General features: G+C 35.3%; 1 protein-coding gene across 4 annotated transcripts in view; it reads left to right on the forward strand.

Annotated features, from left to right (window-relative positions):
• Positions 1 to 26,504, forward strand: part of COL11A1 (collagen type XI alpha 1 chain) — a 160,305-nt gene that overhangs the window by 114,935 nt on the left and 18,866 nt on the right. For all 4 annotated transcript variants that reach the window (XM_014287417.3, XM_027798171.2, XM_027798170.2 and 1 more), the window contains 13 exons: positions 1,784 to 1,891; positions 2,356 to 2,463; positions 3,521 to 3,574; positions 7,706 to 7,759; positions 8,502 to 8,609; positions 12,138 to 12,191; positions 13,104 to 13,157; positions 13,257 to 13,310; positions 20,955 to 21,008; positions 21,493 to 21,600; positions 21,789 to 21,842; positions 22,132 to 22,185; positions 23,404 to 23,457. In XM_014287417.3, coding sequence (XP_014142892.2) covers positions 1,784 to 1,891; positions 2,356 to 2,463; positions 3,521 to 3,574; positions 7,706 to 7,759; positions 8,502 to 8,609; positions 12,138 to 12,191; positions 13,104 to 13,157; positions 13,257 to 13,310; positions 20,955 to 21,008; positions 21,493 to 21,600; positions 21,789 to 21,842; positions 22,132 to 22,185; positions 23,404 to 23,457 — 918 coding nt within the window. The remainder of the gene's footprint in view (positions 1 to 1,783; positions 1,892 to 2,355; positions 2,464 to 3,520; positions 3,575 to 7,705; positions 7,760 to 8,501; positions 8,610 to 12,137; positions 12,192 to 13,103; positions 13,158 to 13,256; positions 13,311 to 20,954; positions 21,009 to 21,492; positions 21,601 to 21,788; positions 21,843 to 22,131; positions 22,186 to 23,403; positions 23,458 to 26,504) is intronic.

Below are 26,504 nucleotides of genomic sequence, written 5' to 3' on the forward strand. Positions count from 1 at the left end.
GAATACTCTGTTGTCTTTGTTCCCATGCTGCCTTGTCTCCAGGACACAGGAAGGATGTGCAGCATCTGGAATCCTCAGGAAGTATCAGGACTGGCAAAGCTGGATTTCCTGTCAAGAGTTCTCAGCCAGTGATGGTGCAAAAAAAGCACAAGAAGTTCCATCATTCTCCATGCTCTGCCTGTACCCAGGAGAGCATCATGTTTCTTTTTCCCTACAAATGCTGACTCTTGCGAGGAACAGGAAGAAGCAGTTTAGGTGCCAGTTAACCTGAATCAAGAAACAGGAAATTTTCCCCTGTGCTATCATGAATCCAATTCACAAGAATACTTGCTCAAAATCTGTGTGTGTGGTCAAGGATATATCAGGAATTCGAGTGTAAAGGTCTTTTGCTTCCTGTCATTTTCTTGCTGTGATGTGCCTCCAAACAGGTGCCCATTTCTTTGCTTATGAGTTAGAGAGAACTTTGGTTGTAGATCACTGTTTGGAAATTAATCCAGCATGCAGAAAGGATTTAAAATCAGTACTCCACATTGTGGCTTTTTGACTTAACGATAGGCAAATATGAATAGACCAAAATTTAACATTTTTATTCTGAAATTCCATTTATTTGAGTACAAGTTCTAATCTATACTGTCTTCTGTTCCCTTATAACTTCCTAGGAAGGATTTTTAGTATCAGAACACCTTGTTTCCTTTCCTTTTTCACCTTCAGCTCTACTGTATATGCCATATGTATTTTTTAAAAGTGCAATAAAAGAGTGGAAAAAATTAATCTAGGTACCTCTGTTTTTAGAGCACTGCAGATTTTTACATACCTAATCATTATGTCCATTTTGTCTAGTTAGCTCAATCCAGCAGAAACCATAAAGACACAGCTCAGAATATAAAAGGTTACAGAGCTTGGCTCTGTGGCAGACTGACATATTTAAAAGAAAAGTTGGCTTTTTGTGGAATTGCTATAAGCCCTACACTGCTTCAAAAGAAAGAGAGAACATGGCAGGTAGAAACTAAATTTTCACTTATGGATGTTTGGGTAGTTTCAGATAGAAAAAAACTTATTTAGACAATTAAAAGAATATAGTAATAACAATGATATGACTCATTTAAAAGTGGCTGTTATTGGTGTTAGAGTAAAAATTATTCCTCTCTGCTATTATTCTCTGTAGAAGTATATCCCAGAATACACAATTCCAGTATTTTTCCCACATAGAGCACCTGTCTTTTCCCCTTTTATCTGCAATATTAGATTTTTAACTTTTTCTGTTCTTCTTTAAAGATACCTGTGCATCCAAGCCTCCTCTGTATGACATGTCAGATTAGTCATTATACTTCAGTGGATTTTTACACAGGTGATTTGAAATGCAGAAACATACTGATCATCTCAGCAATGTGCATCACAAAACTTGACAAAAAATTTTGATTATGGTGTGGGTTAGTTCTGCGTTTTAATATGGTGAATATTCATTCATCAAAGTAGTATGTTAATTTATTTTAGAAACACAGAGTAAAACTATTCTAGAAAACAGGGTGAAGCACACTTCTATTATGATGAACAAATACAGGAGGGGGTATTTATGAAAAAAAAAATAATTAGTGTTAAATATGAATTATTGAGTATGAACTTGTTCTTTCAGCCTTTTTCTTTTCTGTTGAATGTGTACTCTTCCACCAGATGGAATCTCACTGAATAACAGGATTCTTCTTTGTTGACCTGGGTCATGAGAACCACCAACAGTTATTAGGGCTATATCAGAAATCTCTTATACACCTTTGTTTCTTTTCAGGGTTCACCAGGGGAACGTGGAGCAGCAGGCACTGCTGGTCCAATTGGACTACCAGGTCGTCCTGGACCTCAGGGTCCTCCAGGCCCTGCAGGGGAGAAGGGTGCTCCCGTAAGTAATCACAGGGTCACATAAAACTATCACAGCACAGACTTTTCATCCCAGAATGTTACTTTTTTCCATTCTAGTATTTGCCTATTAAACATATCCTCAGAATACCTGACTACTCTTTTGTATTTAGAATTAAGTAAAGAGTAAAAACTTTTTTTTCATACCCTCTAACACCCAGGAAGGATTAAACCCATTATTATCACAGCAGGGAGTGAATATAATAAAAAAGTTTGTCAAATCAGTCTTTCATTAAAACTTTTGTACCCAGCCACTGCGTTAGAGTACAAGTGTCATCAGCTTCTGTTATTACTTCGTATAATTTTCTGATACATTCTTTTCACTTTATAATTTCCTTTCTGTTGGTATTTTTTTTTTAATTTTGTATTGGTAATGTGACTGCCTGTACTGAAATAATCATTAGTCTCCTGTGATAATGTGGATAACTTCCTTTTCTTCAAAACCAGGGTGAAAAAGGTCCTCAAGGTCCAGCTGGACGTGATGGAGTACAGGGTCCTGTAGGACTTCCTGGTCCTGCTGGTCCTAGTGGTTCTCCCGGAGAAGATGGTGACAAGGTGAATCGTTATAATTGCTATTAGTACATCTGTGAGAATATGTGTCAGTACAGTTCTCTGGTTGTAGCTCTCCTCACAATAAATACAGTGACAAAGCAGCTCTTACCCCTGCCTCCCCCAAACTCCCTCCACCCACTGCAAAAAAAACCCTTCTATAATCAGATATCTAAGGGACAGATGTGATGGGACATTGGGATTTGTGTTCAAGAGCTAGTAGACCAATATTTATCCTGGCAAGGAAACAAGGATGAAAGTGTGACAGAATAGATCAAGGCAGATGATGTCAAATTTGATTTTTTGTCTATTTTAGAAACTTGGTTTGCTGAATGAGTAAGATAAAATGTTTTCAGTAATGTACAGTGATTTGGAACCACTGTGAATAGGTTGAGGGTGTCAGAATAATACATTTGCAGCAGAGGTACTCTGTTGACTGAATTTAGGACATGGCACCTTTCAGGCTCATCTTGCATGTTTTCTTGATCCAGTACTGTTCTGTTAGTTAGCATAGCATAAAGGTAAAGACTTTGAGGTCTCTTTTTATATTCATGAGTGTTATTCATCCCACAGAGAGTATTTTCTGTGGTTTAATTTAATTGGGTTTTTATTATTGTATAAAGAAAACATTTTTTTCTGACATGGTTTCCTGGTGATTTGCATAATTTTGAAGTTTTGAAATATTGTACATTACAGTGAGAACTACTTATTCAGTCACATACAGTTAGACAAGACTGTAAATCAGGGTGCTTTCCTTGTAAGTTCATGTTGAAGGTGATGTGTGGAACACAGTTTCCTTTATTTAGAGCTCAGTTGCACTATACTTCAAAACCAGGTCTTGTTGCCCTTTGCAGTATAGCAATCGATATCTGGATGAATATGACATACCATTGATTGATGCAGAATTGTCCCCTTTAGGCCTTCACACTTGAAGCAGCAGCAGCAGAAAACACAGAATAATCATATCAAAAGGAACATTTAAAGATACTGTGATATTGACTTCAGCTAAGTGTGAAGGAGAGTATTTTAAACAAGAAGTTTAACTTTCAACTTTCAATTACAGGGTGAAATTGGTGAACCGGGTCAGAAAGGTAGTAAAGGTGACAAGGGAGAAAACGTGAGTAGCAAAATACTTTGTCCGTTATGTTCTTCATAAATAAAAAGTATTCATGCATGAAGTATGCATGTAGCCTTGCTACATCAATGAACAGAAACAAAGACACACTTCAGAAATGTTTCTTCAAAATAATGTTCATTTTTAATGCAACGCTAGAGGTTTGTACTTACAGAGCCATGCATATATTTAGTATTTCTCATATTCCTTGAGCTTACAGAATAGTTAAAAAATAGATAGGCAAACTACATTCCTAAGCACCCTTTTTATACCATTTTAATTCATCCTTTCTGTGTTTGAGCTGGGAGACACTAAGGATATACATACATTCTCTTACTGTGTTTAACTTCACTGACTGGATTGTGTCAATATACACAGCTTTAGCTTCTTAGCCACAATTGTGAACAATGTGAAGACTCAGAAGAGAAATCTACTAATATAGTTTTAAATTTTTTAAAGACTGTCTAATTCTGAAAAGCATGTGTAACTGATTGCAGCATTTTAAAATAGTGAAGATCTCAGATGAAATGGCTTGTACAAGTTTTCAAATATCACTAGGCCTATTCGTGAATTTAAGACTAATCAGGCTTCTACTGATTTGATTTGAAATGTTTTTGTCTTCAAAAGTATTTCTAAAGTTCAAGCACTTCCTCTTTTGATTGAGCCCAGAACTATAAAAATAAGCTTTTTCCACCATAAAATTTGAAGCTAGAAAGACTACAACTAGCTGTTTTTCTGTTTGATTTTGCTTTCTTCCCCAAAAATTCAGAAAAGGTTTGTTTTAATTGCTGTTAAATTTCAAGATAAACTGGTGCTTTTTTTGAATAATTTTCCTTAAGAAACAATAAAGAAGTAATTACAGAAAGATTTTTTTAATTATTATATTTCATCAATGTCACAGTTAACAAAGCTGAGAACTCAACGTAGTAGTATTCATAACTAAACATATTTACTATCTTGAAAACACTGCTTATTGTGATTAAGAACTTATAAAGCATCATAAAGGTAGATTGCTTCTAAAAATTACACAAAATTTATGGCTAATACATAATCAAATTAGGTTTTCTAGGAGAATACATGCAAATCCAAGCAAATCACAATTTTATGATAATTTCATAGAAAAAATGTAGTGACAAAATGTGCAAAAAAATGACAAGCTTTTTTTTTTTTTTTTTTTGGTTTTTAAAGGTTAGCTTGTCCTTTTCAGTTATTTCTGCAAGAAAGACTTCTGCAATTTCCAGACATATTTTTGACAATCTTATTAGATCAAATCATAAGTTCTATAATGAACTATTTGTAATGCCCTGTTAACACAAGGAATGTAATATTATGCATATGGATGAGACAACACTTCTATTATAAACCCCAGTTTTCCAAGAAACACACATATAAACGAATTCTAGGGAAATTCTGCTTCAGACTAAAATTATTCCTGCATAATCTGAGAGAATGTTTTAGTTAACTTGGCAAAATTAATTTAACAAATATAAACATTTTTAAGTCAGTCTTAAAACTATGGATTTGTTCCCAGTTAACTGAAAGTCAATCTTAATATATTTGCTGTTGTAGTTGTAAACCAGTTGTGGGACAGACAGAAATATATGCAGCTCCTCTTTGTCCACCTAAAGAAGTTCATAACAGTACAGGCCCTGTGTACACAGAAAAATCTGGTGTTTAAAGGAAAGGGCAGAGAAAGCATATGAAGCAGGTCATGCTCCAGTTCCACTTCAGGCTTTGCGTGCAGATCATACGCATATCCTTCTGTTTCCCCTTTGACATGCCTCTTCATTAGAGATGCTTCTGCATCAGAGAAATTCAGAAAAAACACATGCTGCACCTTTCTATTTCAGATCATCCTGGCATAGCTAGTTATGCTGAGCATTAGACTGTGACCATAGTCCCCATAGTGAGTACTAATGTATTTGGGCATGTTCCAGCGGACCCGCTTTACAAATAGTGTCTGCAGCATAATCGTTTGAAAATGTATCCTGTACTCTCAGTCTCAAGGTTTAAGGCATTTGGGAATATAATATGTTTTCCATGAAATACAAGATTCAGTGTTCAGGCCTGCTTAGCTGAATGTTATCCTATTTAAAGTCACATGTATTGAATCCTATTTGCCCTCAATTGCAGTCATTCAACCCTGACAATTTCAGAATGTGTTTGTTTCAAATCTGCTTTCCTTTGAACATGCTGACAGATGTATATTGGGGCAGGGATGACAGACCTTGTTGGTCACCTCTGAAAGATTCTGAAAAGGAAGTAAGTGCCTAGTTCTTGAAATCACAGGACATAAAGAACAGATACTCACAATACTTGGACACCCACAAAAGCCTTGATGGGCATTTAGAGCCTAGTCACAGCAAGGACCCTGAACAAAGAATTGGTCCCTCTTTCCTGTTTAAGAAGAGCTGGAAACATCTTCAATTTCCTGTTGAAACTAACAAGGTTTTATGTTTCAGGGTTTAACTATACTATGCCTAACAAAAAATACTATGTTGCCATATCCTAGCTGGGGACAGTACAATTTTATTGTTGATGCACATCCTTTCTTGGTCTTCAAAACCTCCATGGCTACCACAGCTGCCTTTATTAACTGAAGATTCTCTCCTGATGATTCAGATCAGTCTCTCTCCATTTGCCCTCCAGAGTAATGGAAAAAAGTCTAGCCATATGTCCAAATAATTTCTCATTAATCAATTGCAAAGTACCTTCCAACAATACTTTATATCAAAATAAGAATTTAAGTGAGATAAAAAATGTGTAGATCTCATTCTGGGCCTATAAAATGAAGGAGCAGGTAGAAGCATCCTGCAGAGTGTAGAAGCAATCTGTTCCAATGTAATTTTTTGTTTTAATTAATGCGTGCTAATTCCCTTTCTCATGGTAACCTCCCCCAGTCAATAGGAGCATTTCTAGGAGTCCTTTCATTTACGTATGTCACCATAGAGGCTAAAAAGCTTTGCTTCACCTATTGCCATCAGGTATATGATGAAAAGAAAATTATAGAAGAAAAGAAATACATAGATTGACACTTCAAACTCCCTAGAAAATAAGATACTCTTAAAATGTACATAGAACCCAAAAAATAGGCTATGAGACTTAAGAAGTCTTTTTTCTTAATCTCCCTATAAAGGACAGAATAATCTAATTTTAGCCCTAGCAAGGTCTTTAAATCCAAGCATTATTCTGCACTACATCAGAATTCCCAGCCTAGAAACTGTAAACAACTTCCTTGCCATCTGGAATAGCATACTAGAATTCAGGCATTGCCAGGTACATGATTTTATGCTTTCTTAGCTTCACTCTTTATCATTCTAGTCTCTCCAGCTGGTGCAAAAAACAGACTCAAACTACCACATAACTTTAGCCTCATCATAAACTAGTATCTTGCATTCCCATACTTGGTTAGATATCTTCATCACGTCACATCTGCATAACTGACTTCTAAATTATGTGCAATATAACTTATTTTTTATATAATAGAAGGTTATTATTCTGTAAGAAGACCGAAGAAATTACAGAGTTCCTCTCAGAAACTTATTTTTTTACCATTCTGTTGAAAAGAGACTTAATATCAAAGAGAATGTGACTCCTGATGCTTAGACTTTTTCATGTCTGCTGGAGGTCAAAATAAGCTTTGTGCTGTTGCAAAAAAACCATTTCCAATTTCATAAAAGTATTGAATAATTCATATGCAAATAATAAGCATTCCATTTAAAGATAGATTGTTAGATGATGCTTTAAATGTTGAGGTTTTCTGCACAAATCTCATTGAAAGGTCTGGTATTTTTAATTGTGAAAAAATTGTGAAAAAAATATTTTACATTTTAATTCAAGTTTGCGTGGTTTTCTATTTTAAATATCCTGAAACATTACAAATGTGCTTTCAATAAATGCTGGTACTAAATCTATTTTACATATGCAAATCTTGAGTTTTTCGGAGCTAAACAAATACAGATTGTTTGTACTGAATGGAAAAGACTTGTGATAATTCTACATTCTCTATGGAGAAATGTAGAAATTCTTAATAGACCTTGATCATGCAAATGGGGTTGTCTCTATATTTGCTTTCAATTTTATTCCAGATGCCATAATCACTGACTTTTCCTTTTGGATGTTTGTTTGATGCAGGGTCCTCCGGGTCCACCAGGTCTCCAGGGTCCTGTTGGTGCCCCTGGTATAGCTGTAAGTAGCTTATTCAGAGCAAACCCCAATCTTGCCATAACTCATCTGAAACCTAGAAGCTCTTTGAACTGCATGCCCTTACTCGGGAATGTATTTCAAATCACTATTAACAGTTCTGTCATTGTCCCCTTACATGCAGTTGTTTATTGCAAACAAGCCTGCATAGGTGTTATTTTATTGCAGATTTGCAGCCAGGCAATAATTTGAAGGAATTATTCAAAATGAGATAGTGTAAATAGTGAATGGGGCCCATCCTTTCAGTGAACTTGTTTGATGGTATGTATGACAGTCAGTAGTAAAATCAGCTCAGTACCAGATGCATTTAAAAGAGGGTATCTCTTTTCAAAACCTACCTGATACAGGGGGATTGATTTTGATTTTTATTTAGAAGGCTTTGAATTCTTCTGCCATGAAGATTGGTAGAACTGTATGCTGCTCATATTTACTAATATGTAGGTATTCGACAGCTAGAATGCTTATGCAGATGTGAAAGAGAAATGGTATTCAGTGAAAAAAATTGTGGGTATTATTTGTATTATTTTGTGAGTATTACTTGACCACCATTAAACCAGGGCATATGCTGTTATTCTGTCTGTATAACAGATTTCATTCAGTCAAGGTAGTGTACATGCATTTGTAAAGACATTACACATGTTTGGAGTCCTCTTCCAGTCATTTCCATGGAGCTTTTGCTGTTATTATCAGACCTGTGATACTTTTGTTTTTTGCTGTTTCTGAACAGGGAGGTGATGGGGAGCCAGGCCCAAGAGGTCAGCAAGGGATGTTTGGGCAAAAAGGTGATGAAGGTCCTCGAGGCTTCCCTGGCCCTCCAGGCCCTATTGGCTTACAGGTAAATTCCTGTACTATTTTACCCTGATCAGAACACTGATTCCTGTGTCAAAAGCTAAATGAGTATTGTCTTCTATTAAATAAATCATAGCATCAGTTAATAAGAACTGAAAGATCCCATATTCATAGAGGTCATGCATAAATAACAGATTTAATGCTGAAGGAGATTGATAGGATGCACTGAAAGTAAACTCCTGGCTACCATAGGCTTTAGAATTTCATTCAGTAATTCATTCATTTATAGAGTCCAAAAAATTACGTTTTAACAAGAGCACTTCTTTTTACTGGAGATACACATTTTAAAGAAAAGATTCAACCTGGTGGTGTATTTAATATGTCCTAGTCATTTACTGTATTTTCACAATAGGTTTTGGCAACATAGTGTGTTTCTCAGTGATACCACCGCAGACACTACTTGTATTCTGAAAGATTAGCACAACTCCATGATGCTTATACACTGCTGCCATCACTGGCAGGTTCCTATAGTTTCATGTTTCTTCCTCTTAAAATTATTACTTGATGAGTCAAAAAACACAAAGCGAGCGTACAGTAAAATGTAGGCTTCTCACTGCTGCATCCAGAGAATTACAGCTGAAAAATCCTGCTTTTTGAAAAATTTGATTTGCTTAAACATACAAAACAGAACAAGATGTTTAGGACCTTTCATTCATTTCCATGTAATTAACATTAGAGCACAGAGCACTTTGAAACTATTTCTAATCCACGCATTAAGCTGTAATGTGAATCATATCTTTTAAAAAATGGAAAAGTATAGCAGTAGTGTTTGAATTTATTAAACAGTATTTCTCCTTTCTATCCACCATGCATAAACTGACTCATCTTTCACTAGCCAAACCTTAGCCTGTAGCTATCATTTTTTAAATTATGTTACATAATGCAGTTCACAAAACTTACAATGAAGTTTATAAAATACTGTAAACCTCCTTGGAAGATAAACGGTTCATTACTGCACCAACACCTATGTCTTGTGTAGATTCATATTGCCTTTGAAATTGAAAATGTCTTTATTTTCAGAAATAATACCTCAGAAAAAATATTCCTAAATTTTATTATGGATTGTTTAGTTTTTTAGTATTTTTAAAAGAGTGAAATAAAATTATCCTTATTTTTCTTTGATCTAGGCTACTGTTTCAGTAGATGTTTTTCAACAAAGTCCACCTTCACATTTTAAGTTTAATGTTCACTAAGCTACAAAAATATAAAAATCAATTTGAAATTAAATATTTCAAATGAGGAATTTTATTTCTCTGATTAAGATATTAATTTGAATTTGTTTGTCCATGGACCAAGATCCCATATTTTCTCATGGTATTGAAGTACCACTGAGAAATCAGGAGTTTCTTTTATTCAGTAATGCAGTCCTTATGGTAATTATGAACTGTTCGGGAGTAACAACTTTCTCTGTCTTATATATAATATTCCATGGTAACTATATCGTACTTACTTCAGTTAAATTCTACTGATATTACTTACATTACACATTAAGTAAAAGTATTTTTGTTCATAAAAGTGAAAATTGGTAATTTTGAAATTTTTTTACCTTAATTGTGAATTTCCTTGCTAATTAATTTTGATAGTATTTTTAAAAATAAGGAAGTTTCTAACAAAATGAGTTGGAAGTAAAGAAAATCTGAAAAACTCTGTGGGCCTACCTAGGTTATCTTATAGTCAATTATGACAATTTTACTTAAATTTTGAAACATTAAATGATAAACACCTCAATTAATTCTTACCCAAAAGAACTGAAAGCAGTCCCAAAATACCATGTCCATTAATGCATCAAATACTGATTCAGTGAAATCAGTGGGAATAGGATTTCACCAAATGGCTTTGGAAAGTCTTTTCCAAGACAGAAATATGAAGTAAATCTTTAATTGCCTTCAAATTTTTCTAAATACCTCCTCTGTAAGCAGTTGAATGAGCTGTTTAGGTTTGTCGTGACCATGATTCATAATGGATAAGGCATTCAACTTTTTAAACTAAATGTCTTTTCATGTTCATGAGGTAGAACTGAGTGGACTGTTGGCAAATGGAAGATATTGTTTATTTGAGGTGGGATTCTTCCCTCTGAATATCAGCTCTCTAAAGACTAGTCATCTAGTCCAAGTCTAGGCTTCTGCTCTAATCACTCTTTAGAACAATTAGCTACAAAATCATTATTTGAAATTCCTTACAGTGCAGGAAAAAGTTGAAGTAAATTCAAATTTCATTTGTTGAACTATTACAAGATTACAAAAAGTAAACATGAAGAAAGTTAGAAAGTAATAAAACTACCTATAATCATAACCCTGGCATTACTATTCAGCGTGTACTGTAGTCAGTACCTGTTACTGAAGATAAAATTATCAGCTATGCACTTCTATTTTAATAGAATAGAGTCTAGTACTTTTTAAAATAAGCAAGTATTATATAGAAAAAACCCTATGTCACCATATAAGCTAAAGCCAGCTTTTCTCATGCTGATTATCTAAGGGTAAACAAGCTTTCACAACCACAACACACTGACAGGTCAGTCAAGTTTTCACAGTAGTAGACAACAGAGACATACATCATTTCTAGAAGAGGTATATCTCTGAATTTTGCCAAGTCTTTGTACTGTTCAGATTGTGTCAAAGGAGGGGGTCAGCTGAGGAATGGATATAGAGTTGGCTAAGTTTGTCTCATACTTTTTTATACAGCTTTGTAGCAAATATGGCAAATTGTGCTTTCCAATCTGGTTAGCTACAGTTTGACAACATACTTTGAAAGCAGCAGAACCCAGGTGGTGAAACATAGAACCAGATCGTAATGTAATGTAAGTCAATATAATGCTATTGACTTTAGATCCAGGGGATCTGCTTTTTATAGAAGCCAAGTTTGATCCTACATTTAGGAATGCCCAGCTTAGTGGTGATAGTGCTTCTAGCTGTGGTAACATTATACTAGATATCAGTATTAACATCAGCTATACTTTCCTTTTCCTGGTGTTTGTTATAAGTCAAACTTGGACACTTTGCTTCTAAGGATATGTTTGTATAACCCGATGTAATGCCTCTCAGTAGGATTTATTGCCTCCACTGGACACCTTAATAAAGCAGTTATACAGTTTCCAGTACTTCAGGTTGCTGATACATCTTTGCATAGCACTTCATTATGTTGCACTGATCGTGTTTTCTTTACATATATACGTATAGCATAAATTAAATTACCCAGACGCCCACCCTGGGGGCTAGATAATGATGGTAGTGCTTTTGAAGTCAGCCACCCTAGCATTTGTGCCTGGGCTTTTTCAAAAATTTTCTGCCTCATCTGGTTTAAGGATACTAGGACTATCTATACATTTGCTGTAATATAAAAACCTCTTTTTTTTAATTTTATTTTAATGCAAATAGGTTTTATTTTCTTGTTCCCCTCTGCCAAGTTCCCAAGTTTCACATGTAGATCTGATTTGTATTGTTTCATATTGATTTATAACTCATCATTCCAGGTACCCTACTCACAGTTTTCTTTTCTGTTCTATGTGTTTTAGGGGCTGCCTGGCCCACCAGGTGAAAAGGGTGAAAATGGTGATGTGGGCCCAATGGTAAGACTTCCTCTGCATTGGTCATTCTGGAGGAGATAAATATCATCCATTTATTACTGTCTTTTCACTGTGGCTCACAATTTTATAAGCTGCTCCTGAATTTGGTGCCTGAGTATGAAACATTTTGTATCACAAACTTCCTCTGGGATTTACTTCCCTTTCCCATGTCTGTCCCATCCTTAATATAGAGATTTATGTAACTTAAGAAAATACTCTGAAAAGTAGCAAAGCAGATGCTGTGTGTGTCCAAGACAGGACAGTGGTAAGCAGGTTCAGGAAAGAAAGAGAAAAAGGAGAGACCACTGCATCAGAGTTTGGTGCAACTTTTCTGAAATTCAGGGCATTGTACTTAGCCTCAGGTAACTGCAGGCCACAAGATGGTAAACACTCTTCGGTTATGTTTACTGTTTCTCTGGGTGATCTTGAAACTACATTTCCCAACTGTTTATACTGTTGAGAGAATGCCCTCTGGGCTGGTCCTGACTGAAATGCAGGGTATCTACAGTATACATTTGCCTCCAACACCCTATGCCAAGCCTGTATGCTTTATTATTGCCCATCTGTAGGCTCCATGGTGCAGTACTGCCACATGGCTGTTAACAGACGTACAAGCTGCTCAAGGGTCTTTGCATAGTGGAATGAGTATGCAGGTAACCTGCAGGGAAAATACAATGCAGGAAACCAATCCTCAGGAGTCAGATCATTTCCAGCTCAGATACTGTATGACAGCCTGGATCCCCTGCACCTTGTGAAATCATGCAACGGGTAGCAATCTGGCCCTGCTGTTTCTGTAGTACTGCAAAGATTAAAAGTCCTCTACAGATCGACTATATTATTTGTCATTGGCCAAAAAAGCCCCACTGGACTTAATCTTTATGATTGTAACTATATCAAATTGTCTCTTTGATACAGGGTCCACCTGGCCCTCCAGGTCCAAGAGGTCCCCAGGGTCCTAATGGAGCTGATGTAAGGAATAACCTTTTTTTTCCTCTCAGTAATTCAGTAATAAGTGCTATATTTGGGGTAACTTTTTTCATTTATCATTTATTTCTTTTATCACTGTAGGGTCCTCAAGGCCCCCCAGGCTCAATTGGCTCTGTTGGAGGCGTTGGTGAAAAGGTGAGTGTTGATAATAACCTCCTAGGAATAGAAAACATTGGAATAAGAATATGAATATACATTTTGATTCTGCTTTGGAGCTACATGGGTATATTACAGTTTCCAAATATCCTTCATTGATCTAGTAATTGTTAATAGTTATCTAGCTGTACTAATGGCTGACTTACCATGGTTGGTCTTTTTATTTCACGTTTTACATCACAAAAATATTTAAAAAACAGAGGAAAAAGCTTTAGCGCAGAAAAGGTATGTTTCAGGTGAAGGATTAAAGTAAGGTTATGGTTATTTCCTTAACTACATAGTTTGATGTCTACAGTAACATTATTGGTTTCAAGTGTTTTTCATTTTATACTGCTGTAGCTTAGAATATCATATAACCCTCTATCTGGAACATTAAGAATATAAGCTATTATCTAATATATCAGTGGTAAACATATCTATGAGGTGAAGCAGTCCTGAAGCATCAATATGTATCTGCTCCTCATACAGACAGAAATAGTTCAAATAAAGTAAAAAATCTGAGGATGATTTGTGCTAGTTGAAAACCTGACTGAAGACTGATGCTGTATGACATTGATTCATCAGAATTTTGTTCATTGCTATTTTCAGTTCTCTATTCAGAACATTTCCTACCAGTATAGGGAGTGGTATGGGGGGTTTTGTTTCGTTGGGTTTTTTTAATTTCATGCTTTACCCAAATAACGTGTCAGATATATCCTTTTTTTCTTAAACGAAAGATATTGTATGCAATAGACATAATGGCTTTTTTGTGCGTGCTTTCATTCATCAGTGTAAACTATTATAAAATGCTCAGCAAACACAAAATATAAAAGTCTCTTGAAATTCCTATTTATGTTTATTTTACTGAGTTAGATGACCTCAGCCAGCTTGTAAACCTAAAAGCATTTTGCTGTAATGTTACAGAAATGTTACAGATTTAGTATTCGTTTTTTCTTTAATTTTGCATTTGGAAAGAAGATTTTGAACAAAGCATAAGGTGCAGGAAACAGAAGATAATTATATTCTAGTCCACTGTATAAATAACTTATTGAGAAACTATATAGATTGCTCTTGAATATTTAAAAAATTGCCACAGAGTATCATATGTATTCAATAAAACACTGATGTCAATGAATCCTAGAAAAGACATCCCTAGGAATGTCAGTATTGATAGCTTTTTAGAAAGATCACTGTATTGATAACATTTCAGAACATGAAGCAAGTTTTTCCTTTTTATTCCTGTCCCATCAGATATTTAAATTTTCCCTCATCTTTCTCATACACCATTACTGAGCTTCTGCACTTCAAAAGTCTTAACTTCTGCTTGCTTTCATTTATCCACATATTCTCTTTGACACAGTGTACCAATATTGTACCTTCAGGTACAAATCCATCAGATCTTTGAATTCGCAAATAATGACTCAAGTACCAGGTCAATCAAAATCATATATATTTGTTATGATTCTGTTCTTGATCACTGTCCAAAAGCATGTCACTCTGCTTCACAGAGCTTTTAGGTATTCTTTTCACAAAATAAGGAAGTTCCCATTATTTTCCCAGGATCATTTGTATGATTAATAATAATAAAAAAAATAATTAAAACCTGCAGTTTGTGCTATGGTTTCTCACAAACTTCTTGTCCACACCCTGTAATAACAAAAGATCTTTCCTATAATGCTCTTCAATATTGTTGACATCTACTATAAAATTTTGGTTGTCTATTTTTTTCACTTTTCTTTAAATAGCCCTTCACTTACATTAGGGCCACGCCAAAAGGAATCACCAACTTCTCATCAGTATGACCAAACTATTCTTTGAGTAGACTCTTCAGATGTTTCATGATTTTTTCCTACATGTCCATCAAATAAATCACTTACCAGTGCTCTGGGATATGGTAGGGTACTGGAATAATGTAATATAATATATGGCTTGATGGAAAAGTATCCAACTTTGTCTGCCGCCTTTTTCTTTTGAGATCAAAGGGTATACAGCCCAAGAAGATTAAAATATTAACTTTATACTGTAGGTTTTTCACGGTAGCAAGGTCATGTCTTAAGCTGACAATGCTTCATTGCATTCCCTGTTTCTCAGTGTGGCTCTGAGCATCAACTCACCTCCTGGTAGCAGTGGCATTCTTCTGTCTTCAATCTTTTTTTACCTAAAACTGCCTAAGGCATACAAAACATGATGTCCTCCTGCTTGACTGTATTATTAACAAGGATATTCCCTCTAATCTCCCAGATTTGTGATGTTGTTCCTCCAGCCTATCTTGAAAGAGAGTTTGGCCTCATGAAGAGCTGCAGGATTTGTTTTTCTCTCTGGGAAGAGTACCAAAAACATGTCTGAATTTTAGCGTTGGTAGAGATGGCAAAAAAAGTTACTGGAAAAAGAGAGTCTGTCAGCAGAATACAGAAAAAAATGGGCACTGTGGGAAGAAAAATTCTTCCTGTGAGCGCTAGAGTACTGAGAAAAATGTTTCTTATGAACCGCCATATCCAGGATTGCACCCATAATATTCACTGCTTTAAAAAAAACCCTTGTATAATATTGTGGCCCATTGAAGTCAATAGGAATTTTGTCATTGGTTTCAATCACCTTTTTTAATTTGTACTGTTTCATGATCAAATTACATTCCGGTAATTCTATAGAAACATTGACTTATATTGAACTCCTTACTCCTTTGTTTCTCCCTGTGACTCTTCTGTGTGATTTAGAATCCCTATTTGCAATAATCAGCCCCCCAAATTTAATTCAAGAACATGAAATTCAGCCTGTTTATCACTGGTTGTCATTTTTATTTCCTCTTGCTTATTTCCCATATTCTCTGCATTCACACAGAGAAGCTTCCAAGTATATTATTTTGGAAGTTTTTATTTATTCTAATTACTTTTCCTCCTCCTCGAGTTTTAGTACATGCCAGTAATTTTCCTGGTTAGGATACCTTCCTTCTTAATTTCAGTTCCATTTAATGAGTTCTGCAAGCTTAGAAATGATAAAGAGTTGTTTTGTCAGGAGGAGTTGCCTCAGTGAGAGGGCAGTTCACACTTTTAAACAAAACATGCATTTTCTCTTTTCCTTTTCTTCCCACATATTTTTTCCCCAACATTTTTATTATGTCAGCATGCTTTGGCCACTGCATCCCTTTCAGGAAAGACGTATCAAACTACAGATAATGTAATGCAGTGCTGATTGTAGAGTGTGGAAAAACATTTTGGCATCCTCCCTGTCACTGTTGGGGAGTGAAATAGATTTGCTTACTTTCCTATTTGAATGGTTAGACTAGGAGATACTGTGTTATTAATATTAGGGTTTCAAAGCCCCCTTGTCTTCTGGCAAAACATAAACAAATTTTTTCACACTTAGTGCCATGTATTTTTAACTAGCTTGTTGTTTCCTCTGCTGAAGACACAAAGGCCTAAATGTTCAAAGACATCTGCAGTACAAATGTGCATGTAGCCTTGCATTATTAATGCCTGTAGCTTCCATGGAGCAGTCTAGAAGTCTTAAGACTTGCACTCAACAAGAACTGTTTAAATCCAGCTTCCACCCAGAGATTCTTCTCTTTGTTGTGCTTATAATTAAGAAAAAGTGGGAAATCCAAATGTACCAACACATGATTAACTCTAGTTAGATATCAAAGGCCTAACGTGCAGTAAGTTGCTCACGACTCCTCAAAACTGGGCCTTAGGTGTTTTACTTTACATAAGAATTTACAACAGAGAGGAAACAGAACAAGTAACATTAACCTCATACTTCTCTTCCACAAAGCCTAACAAAATAAATTTGTCTTTCTAATTTAGGTTAATCTGTGATAACTGCACTGAGTACTGTGCCATTCTTCCACACTTTCTTCCTTCCATAGCATGCATTAAACTGGCAGAGTTAATGAGTAATGCAAAATTAATGTCTTGCAGAACCTAAGTGTTCTTTCTGTAGCCTCTCAGAGTTTCGATCTGTTTTACTGTAAAGTCTCATGTTAAAAAACCACTACATTCGTCTGGGTTTATACTCCTTCCTATTATATAATTCTAAAATAATTTTTAAAATAGTATACTAATAAGTAGTCCAACACAGTAAATAAGTGAGATCAATAGTTTAAATGCTTAATCAGTCATTGATTTATACTGCAGATGGAAGTGAGAAAAGAAAATCAATTGAGTATTCTGGCCCTGAGTTTAAGAACATGTCCTGTAAGTTTTCACAGACATCTTTATGTGTGCATATCATTTTTCTGCACACCTGTGTACAGACAATTGCAAAGATGCTTAATCAAGATGTGTCTAAGACAGTTTATGCTGCCTGAATATCTGACCTAACAAATTACTTTTAATAACTTTACATGACTCACTGACTTGATCTCTTCTCATTCTTCTCCATCTCTCCAACATGCTTCTAAACATAACCCCTCCCAGAAAATATAGGACAGCTTTAGAACTTATCTTTTGATTAAATTTAGCTCTCCACAGAGCCATAATATATGTAACAATCACACATGCATACCTATGTGAAAAGGGATTGTCTTCTGGAATCACAATTTTTCTCTTTTGTTTGTTTGTTTTTGAGGATAGTAAAAAGGAGCAAAAGTGTAACTGAATCTTTTTCACAACCCAGTCAGTTGCAAAGTTGCCTCTCATTCTTACACAATAAATCACCATGTCCCAGAATTTAACCAAAAGGTGTCAGCCTTCCATTCACTATCTCTTGGTCTCTGTGCTTTTTATGGACAGCTCTACACAACTGGTCATAATAAGGAAAACAAAGGATTTTTAAACTACTGTCCTTAGTCTGATAGAAATAATTCTGCTTGCTTAATCCAAGGCAGTTTTCAGAATAAAATGTGTCGGTGGAATGACATGACTTTGCAGGTTAGAATGTCTCTTTTTGCTCTTGAAATTGTCAGAGGAATGCTTTGCCTTAGAAAGACATGCTAAATTTTGAAAGATCTGACCTGATAAAAAAAGAGGGGAAAAATTCTAGAGGTGGAATATATCTACTATTATATCATAAAATCTATTTCCCAAAAGAACATGAGATATTTCCCATGGAGAAGGTGTACCAGATTCTGAATTAATACCATCATTACCAAAAATGCAAAGAAAGACAAGGGCAAACAAAAACTTACAGATTGCACAGTTTTTAGTAGCTATAAATATGCACTGTGTAAATATATATCAGCTACAATCTTCTCTATCAAGACATTGTTTAACTCCCTTAACAGCTGACTAAAACAAATACAACCTTTCATAGTACCTAATATTTGGAATATAAAAACCAGTGTCAGAAAAAACAAGGACTGCATACAGGGAAGAGTAACATTTTTTAATAGAGCAATGATTTAGAAGTATTAATGTGAAATGAAACTTTAACTGGTCTCATCTTTCACAGATGCCCTTTAAGGGGAACATCTTGACATTTTCTAGCCCTTCCAATTTTGTTGCCTTCCACACTGCTGCTTATTGGGGAGTTACTATGCACAGAGCTCATATAGGTTGTCTGGATCTGCCAGTTTCAGCATGCGTGCATAGCAGGGACCCCTGAGATCCCAGGAGCGCAGTGTTCCCCCATTGTCCTCAGTATAGGTCAATATGTTGGAGATGTGTTTTTCAATGGCATGGGTAAAGAGCGGATTACAAATCAAATGTGAGTCATCATAAATTACAGTATCATTTGGCAGAGAGGCAGAAAAAGAACTCGTTCTCTGAGAAGCTTAGAAGGGGATTATACTGGCACAAGTGCTTGTCAGGAAAGACTTGGCACAATTAGTGCTCAGATGTCACTCGTTTAGTTTGTCCTGAAATGGGGACACTTGTTGAAAGGGTCTATGTTGTGGACTCTGTTAGATATAAAATATCTACTAACTTGAATAAATCAATTTCTTGCTAATTCCAGACCTCATTCTCTGTTGCTACGTAAATCTAATTTGATTGATACTAGGCATGGACAAAAAAAACCCAAACCAAAACTAATGATGCTGCAGTTCAGTAAAGTTCATGCAGAGGGTAAGGAAATTATGGTTATGAATTTTCCTAGGAAACATACTTAATGCTTATTGATCTGATGTATCCTCTAGATGATTATTTTTTTTTAAATAACAAATACTGTATCACTGAAGCAAATGACTATTAAGTACTAAAAGGTATCATTAATGTTTAAGATTGATGCAAATTTAAGTATGTCTAATAAAACATACCACATTTTCTAAAGGCAAATTCACCCTTTAAAAGTGCCCTTTCTCAAGGACATTCTAATATTGCTTCTAAAATTGTGGTTATCTGTTAATTATCCTATTCTACAATCCAGTTGGATACTTAAATCCTTCCATTCATCTAATGTAATATTTATATTGGGGCAAATTCTGGTCCCAGTGAGGTCATTGTACTACCATTAACTTGTATGAACAAAAAGTTCAGTATCTACACCAAATTTGTCTAAGATTCATATTTTATGGTTTATACTTTTATACTGTCTGCATGGAAATGACAGAGATGCATTCAATATTGATTGAATTGTCATAGAATAAAGAGTGGCATGCAGGCCATAGAGGATATGATGGATACACAGATTTATTCCAAATCTGTGGTTTGAGTTCAGCAGAGGGGACTAGGTGAAATGCACTTTCAGCACTGGAGTACTCTTGTTTATAGGTATCATTATTGACAAGGTTCATTTGGTTTGGAAAGAAATACATATTGGGGAAAAAAAATCCCATTAGCAGTTACATTGAGAAATCCTTTGGAATAAAAATATACAGAACTCATATCTCAGAACTCCATGACAATCATAAAGCAGATTCTGTTATCCTTTCACAAATTTGCGTGTCTGTGATGCTAATAACTAAATATTCTACTAACAGAGTAGTTTTTTATAAATGTTTATTTATCAGACCACTGAGCTAGAAAACAATCAGTCATAACTAAACTTTAAAATTAACAATTGCAAAGACAGTCACTGAGCTAATGCTGTGTATTAGCTCAAAAAGAGACTAAATTAACTTAAATGTTCATTTATTCTTGTATAATCTTTGACTTGCACAGATTTCTGTGTGCTGTTGTCCTTAAAGCCATCTGCTTTACTAAACAATTTTCATCACCAGTAAATACATAGCGTACACCTTTGTAGCCTGTGGTGAAAGTTTTACTGTTATGCTATAATCTTATCCTTATGTTTTTCCTTATATGATTTTTTATTCTAAGTACCTATAGAAACAGTATCTTCACTCCATTTACATTAATTTCCGATTAGTATGCTCTTACTTGTAGAGACTTGCTTCCAGGAAAAATGTATTTTCTAAAGAAAAAAACATACAGAGTTGATAGACTTTGCTTTTTTTTTGTGACTAGAAAGCAAGATGACAAACAGGAAATTTGCAATATATGGGCTAATAAAGGGGAAGATCTTACAAAGCCCAAGGGAAAGTTAGATCCCTGTCTCACAAAAACCTTAGTTTGATATATTCTCTCTAAAATTTCAGAATCCATTTCTGCAAAACTGTATGTAACTCAATCCCCTTTAGGTAGACCCAATAAAAGACGGTTCTTGTAAGCTGTTCACATGAAAAAGCATGAGAAGAACATGTAATAACAGAAGTAAAATCATAGAATTATGTTCTCTAATGATTCATCGATTTATCTCACGCATTTACAGGGTGAACCTGGAGAAGCTGGTAACCCTGGGCCTCCAGGAGAATCTGGAACATCTGTGAGTATTTTGGTTTTCTCTTATTATTAACCTTTATTATGGTGTGTTTAATTTAGAAAGCATTTAATCAGATTTCTTGTGTAATTGTATATGTTTTCTTTAAGTTTTTAGTGAAGAACTTATACCTTTAAAATGCAATTTGTTTCTGTATAATTATAGCTACATCTTGTACTAACACCTACAGGACAAAGCTGAAGCCTTCCTAAAAGAATATCTATTGTTTTCTTCCAGAAGTATTAACTTTGACATGCAAGTTTTTCTCTCTGAAGCAGTTCCTTGATGCAAACTGGGTTTGCACTGTTGGCACTTGACCTGAGATTTATAGGTTTTTCAGTCTGAGTCTGAGGTCCTAAATTCACATTCAAATGCCAGTATTTATTAAGGAGTAACATTGTCGAGGTCTGAAAGACAGTTTTGCTATTGGGATCTCTTTTTAGCCATTCAATTTCCAGATGACATTTTTGTGTTCATATGTTTTCCGCAGGGTCCAAAAGGTGAAAGGGGAGAAAAAGGTGAGGCTGGTCCACCTGGAGCAGCTGGACCACCAGGTGCTAAAGGACCTCCAGGTGATGATGGGCCCAAGGGTAACCCAGTAAGTGAGCTTAATAATTTTAACACAAAGCACTGTGAAGCACTGCTGATGTTGTGCTACGTACAGAACTGTATATAATTTTCTACATTTGAACTAAATTCATTACATGTTTCATAAAATATTTGTGATCATTGCTACCTGCTTGTTAAAGGATTACATGTTCCTTGTTATTTTCTTGATTTATCTAGGGGCCAGTTGGTTTTCCTGGAGATCCTGGTCCCCCTGGGGAACCCGGTCCAGCTGTAAGTATACTTAAAAACCAGGTTTAGGTCCTAGTCTTGGTTTGTACTAATTTCTAGTTAACCCTGCCTCTTCTTTGTCTGGGAATGAGGTCTTGCCTGTAAGATCTGTTGCTTTTCTGTTCGTATATTTCTTAAGGCTTAAAAAAGGTTTAGAAATCTTTAAGAAGCTTGAAAACTAACGTCCTTAGGAAAATGCTCTGTAGAAAGTGCTGTTAGTTTTATATATGAAACTATGTTACTTAATGTAGCTGAAGTTTGTATCTTGTTTATTTTCCTGTGAATTATGTAGGGTCAAGATGGTGTTGGTGGAGAGAAGGGTGAAGATGGTGATCCTGGTCAACCTGTGAGTTGTTTCTGTTATTTTTTTTCAGCTGCGTGTTCTTTTCTATACTAACAAAGTATCTTTTGATGAATCAGTAGTTTCTATACATTCATACTCCTAAAAATATTTTCTAAATGGATGCTTTTTCTATTATACCGAAAAATATCTATTAATTTCCTTGCAGAGATAGAACTGCCCATATTATAGTAACAATCAGAAGCAAGAGTTCAATTTCTTTTAGAAGTAGAAACAAATGATGTGTTAAGGATTTGTCCTGGAGCTGCTGAGGAGCACTAAAATTAGAGCAACTCTGAGCATAACAAAAGGAGAGCTGCAGCCAAATAATCTTCATTAGCTGACCTGATGAAATGAAGCAAGATCTTGATGTTTCTGCTTTAAGAAAGCTAAAAAGTAGCTCAGCAATACCCATATTAAGCATCAAAGTTCTTATATTTCTGTAGATTCCCATATTACAATATCATAAATTTAATTTTTTTTTATTGAAGAAAAGGTAGTTTTCATTTTGGAAAGTGTCTTTCTAGCTCTGGAAGTACTGATTATCAGGAAATTATCCTATACAGTACAGACTCAAAATAAAAAATGCCAGCACATTGAACATATGGTTGGAAGTAAGTTATAAACTCAGGTTTACTTGCAAACTTCAGGAAATTAATCACTGTATGTCTGTCTTAACAATGAGTACTTTCAGAGAAAGTTCCTGAAGAAAAGCTTAGCAAACTATTAGGAACCCTGAAATAAATAAGAGTATCACAGCTTATCAAGATGGAGTAGCCGTCAGTAGCCACACATGACTATCAGAGCAAAAAGATTTTTCAAGAGAAGGCCACCCATGGGGTAGCTAACTCGCAGATGTCAGTGAAAAAATTTAGTGGAAGTAACAACTTCAGCACCTGAGAAAGCAAGAAATTTCTTAATGGAGTTAGGCAGTAAGCTAACACCATATGTTACTTCTGTGTGGCCACTTCCTGGTCTGAAATGTTTTGTTGCAAACAGGAAGAGAAAAAAAGAATGACTGCAGTAACAAAAACTGTTAAGAATTTCAAAAGACCACCCTAAGAAAGGATTTGTTGAATAAACAGGTACACTTCCATGTGTGTATTTTTGGTACTTTCTGTCTGTCTGTTGGAAGGGGCCAACATATTATGGAAGTTTGTTGCATTTAATAAAGATTATAACTTTCTTCTCTGTTTCCATTCAGTTTATAATTTTCCATTGCAGGGTCCACCAGGTCCTTCAGGTGAAGCTGGCCCACCTGGTCCACCTGGGAAAAGAGTAAGCAATTTCTCATTTTCTCTTGTACATGTCTTTTTCTGAGGCGCTATGTTCTAGAGAATTTCAGCTACTTGTATGCTGTTTGAAGTTTAAGTAATGTAATAGGAGGAATGAAAAATAGAAACAGCAGAAAAAAACCCTTTAACATGCATTACATGGAACATGGGAACAAAAATAGGTACAGAGGAATGTATTCCTTACCTATAAATGCAGTTTTTCTTTTCACCCAAGCTAATATAGTGTTTGCTAGGGTAAGAATTTTGTGTCTGCTCATAGATGTGAGTTATTATGAGAGTAATACAAGATATCATCCCTAGGCACATGGCTGCTACCAGGGAACAGGAAGAATGTGTCTGCTTTGGTGTCTTTAGCCTCTGAAATAAAATAATTTCAATGCAGCTTTTGTGTAAACCTATGTCATCCCCTCTGCATACAAAATTAACATTCAGACATTTCTGTAACTTATGAAGCTGTTTCATTATTTCTAAACTCTTTGAAGCTTCACTGGCTTTACAAATACAGCTAATCAAAACCAGCAAATAATGTTACACTTACAGAACTGTAGTAGATGCATCAACCTTTAGGTCTGCTTCAGAGATCAATTAGATGTAGTTTTTACACTTAAAAAAAACAAGAGAGGGGGGCATCATAAAATGTAAGCTGAGAGCTATTTAACAAAATGCGTTAAATTGCTCTTTTTAATAGTCTTGAGTGAACTGACATGCCTGATTAGTTTTATCTATTTTACACAATAATCTATTCGCTTCACCAACTTGCAAAACACTTATAATGCTGTAAATCATTATGGTAGCATTAGCAACCTTATCGCTAGACCTGAAATATGGCTCGATTGAATATTAGCAATTAGTATGTTTGTTTGATGTCAGATTAGAACTTCCTATTTTATTATATAGAAAGGCAGTAGCTCATTCCTAACAGATGGGATTTATTGAATCTGATTGTACCTAGACAAAAAACACTTTAGAAACACAAATATCATGTCACTTGTGGTTTGACACAGTTTAGGGAAAATGTATGGCTAAATATTGTCAAGCAATCCCTTTCCTGAATTCTGAAGAAAACATTTTGTAGAATCAGATTCTGTTACTTGAATACCTGAATGTTTCAAGCTTGTAGGGAGTCTGTACTGTATGTATACCAGAGAGAAACAGTGAAGTATTGAAAGCTTCATACTTTGCTGGCAGAATAAACACAAAAAATGCTCTTCATTAGTTTTTGTCAGTTCTATGGTAGAATCAGTTTCAACAGAAAGCCCTAACAAGTGTCCTTTCATCCAAAAGGAGGTACCATTTCAGCAGTAATACCACTGTCTATGGAGGTGCAGCTTTGGCTATACTACTAGAAAGCCGCATTCCACCATGTTTTTTATTTTGCTGTCTCTGAAACAACAGGCTGGCAGAGCTCAGGATTCATGCTTTTAATCTACTCCCTGGAACTCCTCAACTGTACAGTCACTTTATTTATTCTGTTACTAATTTTCATTCCCCTCTTCCCCTCTATTTTGGAACTGACCTGGCCTCCGTTTCACTGCCCAGTCTTCTGAAATTACATTTATTGCCAGAGTTTTCAGAGTTTTAAACAATCTGTGTTTAGTATTGCTGGTTACAAAGAGGATCCTCTGGCTTTCCCTGGGAAGCAAATTCTAGTGAAAGACATGGACATAAATGCAGTTTTCCCATTGTATCTAAGAGACCAGCTACAGACACACATAGTGACATTCAACTATCAAGTGAAGGCCAAGAATAAACTATTTTTCCTGGTTATTGATGGATAACAGTAATAGGAGTATTAGTTGGTGAGACAAGCAAATACCAAACCTGTTTGACTGTTGTGCTCTAAAGGCTTTGATAGTAAAAACCAGAGCCTTGCAGGCTAAGCAAGGGTCTCATAGACAAGCAGTATAGTGAATTTCTTTTAAGCAATACCACTTTAGGAAGTACATGTCAGAACAATATGCCTATTCCAGATTCCTACTCTGAAGAAGTAAAATGGACTAGCATGCTAATGACCACTTAGCTCAAGTCTAAATCAAAATAAAAGGTTAAATCTATGGATGAAACAAAAATGGATCATTAGAGCATCCACAAAATTTGTATCCTAATATATTACTTTTCAGACCTAACAATTGCTCTTCCAAAAATATTTCTAACACTGCCTGTCCGAAAGTTATAATACACCAGATACTTTCAGTTTTATAACAGAGACACCACTGTATCTTCAGAATAAAGTTATTTTAATGATATTATGAAGTATGGAAGAGCAGACAAAAATGCCCAATAGGTTCACGTAGCAAAAATTGAGGGCATTTTTTTTTCTGTATGAGTTCTTTTGTCTTCTCAGTTCTACATAAAATGTATCAGGCAATATGTCCAAACTTAAAGTGTAATGATCATAAAAATCACCATGATAGCTGGAGTGGTGAGGGTGGGGAGCCATGCATTAATTTAAAATTATTGTTATTGAGATCTTTTCTGTCAGTTAAAATTTACCAGGCACTCCAACAACTCAAGTGTAGGAAGGTAAGATAAATAATAATTAGCAGTCTTTCTCTGTAGAAGCACCATCTGTGCCATGCCAGCAATCACAGGCTGTTAGAAAGAGCAGTTCATTTAGCTGCTTTGCACTTGGTGCAGCATTGGCACTGTTTGATAATGAATGCACCCCCTTTGTCTGGCAATCATGATTCATTGTATTTGTAATGTAGCGATCACAGTGGGTTTAGCCCTGCTAATTCATGTCACAGCTGCATTTCTAGATTATGCAAAGACCATATTTTTCAAATACAAACTACCACGCTCAACCCTTTTCAGTTTCTTAGATAGGGTAGATTATAATCCATATGGGAACTTGAGTGCAAGGAATTCTGAAGCAGTAAAAACAATGGGCATGTAAATCAATTAATGTAAGAAAAAAGTCCTGTTTCTAAAATATTCCTGAATTTGTTTATATATCTGCTAATTATTTTTCTTGTTATCGCTGCAAACTGTGATCCACCAAACCAATTACAGAGTACACAAAGAGGTATA

This window comes from Falco cherrug, chromosome 12, assembly GCF_023634085.1.
Source record: "Falco cherrug isolate bFalChe1 chromosome 12, bFalChe1.pri, whole genome shotgun sequence".
In the NCBI taxonomy this organism is placed as follows: Eukaryota; Metazoa; Chordata; class Aves; order Falconiformes; family Falconidae; genus Falco; species Falco cherrug.